Here is a 4,261-nt window from a genome sequence, read left to right on the forward strand (position 1 = left end):
ACTACAGCAAGGCCACGAATGTCTGCAACTGTCTCAAGCCATAGGCCATACCTGTTAAACCTCATGCCATAAGCCAAATAAACTCTGCAGCAAGCAGTGCATCGAGGCACACAACTTGCAACAAACCAACTTCACTTATCACTCTTGGCTAACCAAAAACAGTACATCAAACCATGGAAATGCATGATTAAGCCAATGGAAATACATAATTTGCTAGCCCTACTGCTGCAACATTCCATCCAAACCCTGCAGCACACCACTACCTTTGCTTTAGACCCTACAGTGGACGACAACCGCCAAGCCTTATTTGAACCAAAACCTGCAGTGGAAGCATGCTATGGACCAACACTTATTACCATGACCATTGCTTGAGTTTGCAAAGGAAAAACCTGTTACCAGCTGCAGTCATCCTGCAGTAACACCATAATCACACGAGCTTTACATGACCATTGGAACATGCTCACACATACATTGGGCTTGGAACATATGACATCCTCACATGCAAGCTGCAACATAAGAACCATCCCTACAAACAGACCAACCAATTCACAATGCAAACAAACCAACCTGCAATGTAACAGCTGTAGTTAAAGCATCAATGCACCATGACATTATCTTGCTGCATTAATCCAGATGAAGCCTTACAAAACCAATCCAGATGTGCTACAAAATATGACAGCTGTGGTCTTCAATACATATTACAAGTCCATAAGTACCTACTACTATAACAGCCAGGTGCTACAACATGAAAACTCACCCACCAAGTATAGAACCACAACCATTGATACCAAGCCCCTGTTATGCAACACATGTGGCAAACTCAGTTGTCCATAACATAAAACCATGAAGTATCTTACCTGTTGCCGGAACATTGGCCCGGTTGAAGTTTGGGACAGCATACCACATTAATCATCATGCCAATAGTTCAGTGAGATAATGGAATATGAGGAACAATCCAGACTTTGAAACTCCATATAATTATCCTGAACTGTAATGGAATCATCAAGCTCATCATGTCATCATCATCAACAGCAACAATGAGGCATCTGCATTATGGAGGCAATGTCTTACTTCACCTGACCTGCTTTTGCTTCACCTGTGATTACACACCAGCTGCAATTTCCACAAGAAAAATCTATTAGTGGCCATGCATATCAACAAGGGTCATCATGGGTCATCATGAGAAAAAAGCCAAGTAAACATTCCCCTGTACAACAGGACATAATCAATCAATGCCAACTCAAACACGTGGCTTTTACCTTGCATTTCAATAAGAAAATCAAGCCATGCTTAGCCACTCACCACCTGCTGAACTGAGAAAGGATCCAACATAGTAGGCAAGACCAAGGACATAGCAACAATGCATCTTCATCACAGTGGTGTGCACAACCTCATCATAGCCAGTCTAGAAGCTAACATGAAGCCATAACAACCAGATTCATAAGCAATCCTGCATCCACAAAGTCAGAGAGCCAATGTAAAGTCATGCTGCCAAACTGTCCAAGTCAGGGGATGTGAACAATATCATAGTGGATAGCAGGACAAGGACAGTATAGACAACCCCTTAGACTAGTGTGAAGTGCAATGGTTGTGATTGCAGAATTCATCCACTTCCAAGCTACTTGCAGTTTGAGTCCAATGATATAACAACCGTGACAGTAAGAATATCCTGCAGCAACAAATCCAAGCAAGGCCATGGCGCATTAAAACCAAGCATGAGAATTATAAAACTAAAATCATAACAAGCAATTAATTAATTCACAACTTGCAATGTGGAGCAACCAAAGGCATGATGATGCTAATAGACCATCCTGAATCACACAAGTTGTGCAGTAGACCTAACACAATCAAAGATTTTCAAGGGAAAGCTGATTTTTGTTCATGTGGAAATGGATAATGAAGAAGTTAGAAAACCTGTAGCAGATTATTTTGGTATCTCTAAGAAAACTCCCAAAGTACTTGCATTCACAGGAAGTGATGATGGTAGAAAGTTTTTGCTTGATGGAGAGGTGACTGTTGACAATATTAAGGCATTCGGGGAAGATTTCTTTGAAGACAAGCTAAAACCTTTCCTCAAATCAGATCCAATTCCCGAAAGTAACAATGGTGATGTGAAAATAGTTGTTGGCAATAACTTCGACGAAATTGTCTTGGATGAGTCCAAGGATGTTCTACTTGAGATTTATGCTCCCTGGTGTGGTCATTGCCAAGCCTTGGAACCAACATACAACGAGCTCGTGAAACATCTTCGTAGCATTGATTCTATTGTAATAGCCAAGCAGTTGAAGGAACAACAAATGGTTATGCCTGGCCATCGGGAATCAAACTTGCAGAAAGAGCTTAACCGACACATTCCCACTGCTGCAGCATTTGGAGGAATGTATATTGGTGCCCTGACAGTATTGGCAGATTTTATGGGGGCAATTGGTTCAGGAACCGGAATCTTACTTGCCGTAACAATCATCTATCAGTACTTCGAGACATTTGAGAAAGAGAGAAAGGTAAAGTTGGATTTTGGGTGTATTGGAAGTATATCACCATAGCATATGGAGGGGCTCTTGTTCCACTCATATTGATAGCTGAAATTTTGTTTCAACTTTTTTCAAATTGGAAGCAACTATTGGATGGCTTCAGCAACTCCAATCTCAAAAGATGTTGATCCACCTGTTGGAAGAAGTACACTCCTAATTGTCTATGTTGGTTTGGCGATAGGAAGTTCTTTTTATGTCCTGGCTAGAGCAACACTTGTAGTAACAGCCGGTTATAAGACAGCTACTTTACTCTTCAACAAAATGCATCTTTGCATTTTCCATGCTCCAATGTCATTTTTTGATGCCACTCCTAGTGGAAGAATCCTTAATAGGGCTTCTACTGACCAAAGTGCAGTGGATATAAACATTCCGTTTCAAATTGCGCTAGTTGCTTGCTCTATAATCCATCTCCTTGGAATCATATCAGTGATGTCACAGGTTGCATGGCAGGTTTTCATTGTCTTTATTCCTGTGACAGTAATCAGCATACACTGCTGGGGTTATTCTTCCTACACCGGTGGCAACTTGCCAATACTGGCACAGGTCTTTGAATCCCAAGAAGCTAATTGATGTTGGTTTCTCTCGGCTTGGTGCACGGATGACAATGAGTAGGACTATCAAGCTTTACAAGCTACCAGAATCAACAGTCACACCGGGGTTTCGAAAGATGGAAATCCACGATGTTCCTGCAGTTACGAGGCTAATTAGGAATTATTTGAGCCATTTTATTGTTGCACCTGATTTTGATGAAAATGATGTCGAGCATTGGCTTCTTCCAAGGGAGAATGTTGTGGATAGTTATCTGGTTGAAAGTCCTGAATCTCATGAAGTCACTGACTTTTGTAGTTTTTACACACTTCCCTCTTCTATCCTTGGCAACGCAAATTATTCAAATTTGAAAGCAGCATATTCATTCTACAACGTATCAACTGCAACCCCTTTGCTTCAGCTGATGAATGACGCTCTCATTGTAGCAAAACAGAAGGATTTTGATGTTTTCAACGCTTTGGATGTCATGCAAAACGAAACCTTCTTGAAGAAGCTGAAGTTTGGACCTGGCGATGGTAAACTTCATTATTATCTTTACAACTACCGAGTAAGGCAAGCGTTGAAGTCATCAGAGTTGGGGCTGAGATAAGCAGGCTTTGAAACTGAAGAAGTGCAAGGAGAATTTGTCGAATTTGTTGGAATTATAGCTGCAAGCAACCTACAGCATACCATGAGTAAGCCAAAACAGAATTGTAACAGAAAAATAGGAAGCAAGAAAAAACAGAGTAGGAGCGTTAAACCAAGGCCATGTGAAGACCAAAGCTCCTCATGTTTCATCGTTCTCACTGCAGTAAAATGCAAATAATTACCAAGTCGGTTAAAATTTCAAGAAAATTCCCAAATCGGCATTAAGACAAAATTCAAAGAGAAGGCATGAGTTCATGTTACCGTTTTCGAATCCATACATCAAATGGACCAATCTGATACTGAGCACAAAGAAAGTGCTTTGCAGGAACGCCTCTTTTGAATCCAAGATACCAAATTAAAAACCCTAAGCTGGAGCATAAAAGAAGGAGAGAAAAAATCAGTGAAAAAAAGAAGAATTAACAACAGAAGGCTGGAGGCGAAAATCTGAGAAGAAACCCTAAAAATCCCAAGAGTGATTACCTGGAGGCAGCGTTTGCACGTCCCACACCGCCACCACTGCGACATTTTGTAAGGATTTTTCTTTCTCTCTATCT

General features: G+C 41.0%; 1 protein-coding gene across 1 annotated transcript; it reads left to right on the forward strand.

Moving 5' to 3' along the window:
• The first annotated feature begins 3,008 nt into the window (after positions 1-3,008).
• LOC127101807 (glycylpeptide N-tetradecanoyltransferase 1-like) lies at positions 3,009-3,669 on the forward strand. The gene has a single exon (XM_051039248.1). The coding sequence runs from the start codon at positions 3,130-3,132 to the stop codon at positions 3,667-3,669; it is 540 nt and encodes a 179-aa protein (XP_050895205.1). The 5' UTR covers positions 3,009-3,129.
• Positions 3,670-4,261: the final 592 nt, after the last annotated feature.

The sequence above is a fragment of the Lathyrus oleraceus genome, chromosome 7 (genome assembly GCF_024323335.1).
Source record: "Lathyrus oleraceus cultivar Zhongwan6 chromosome 7, CAAS_Psat_ZW6_1.0, whole genome shotgun sequence".
NCBI classification, from domain to species: Eukaryota; Viridiplantae; Streptophyta; class Magnoliopsida; order Fabales; family Fabaceae; genus Lathyrus; species Lathyrus oleraceus.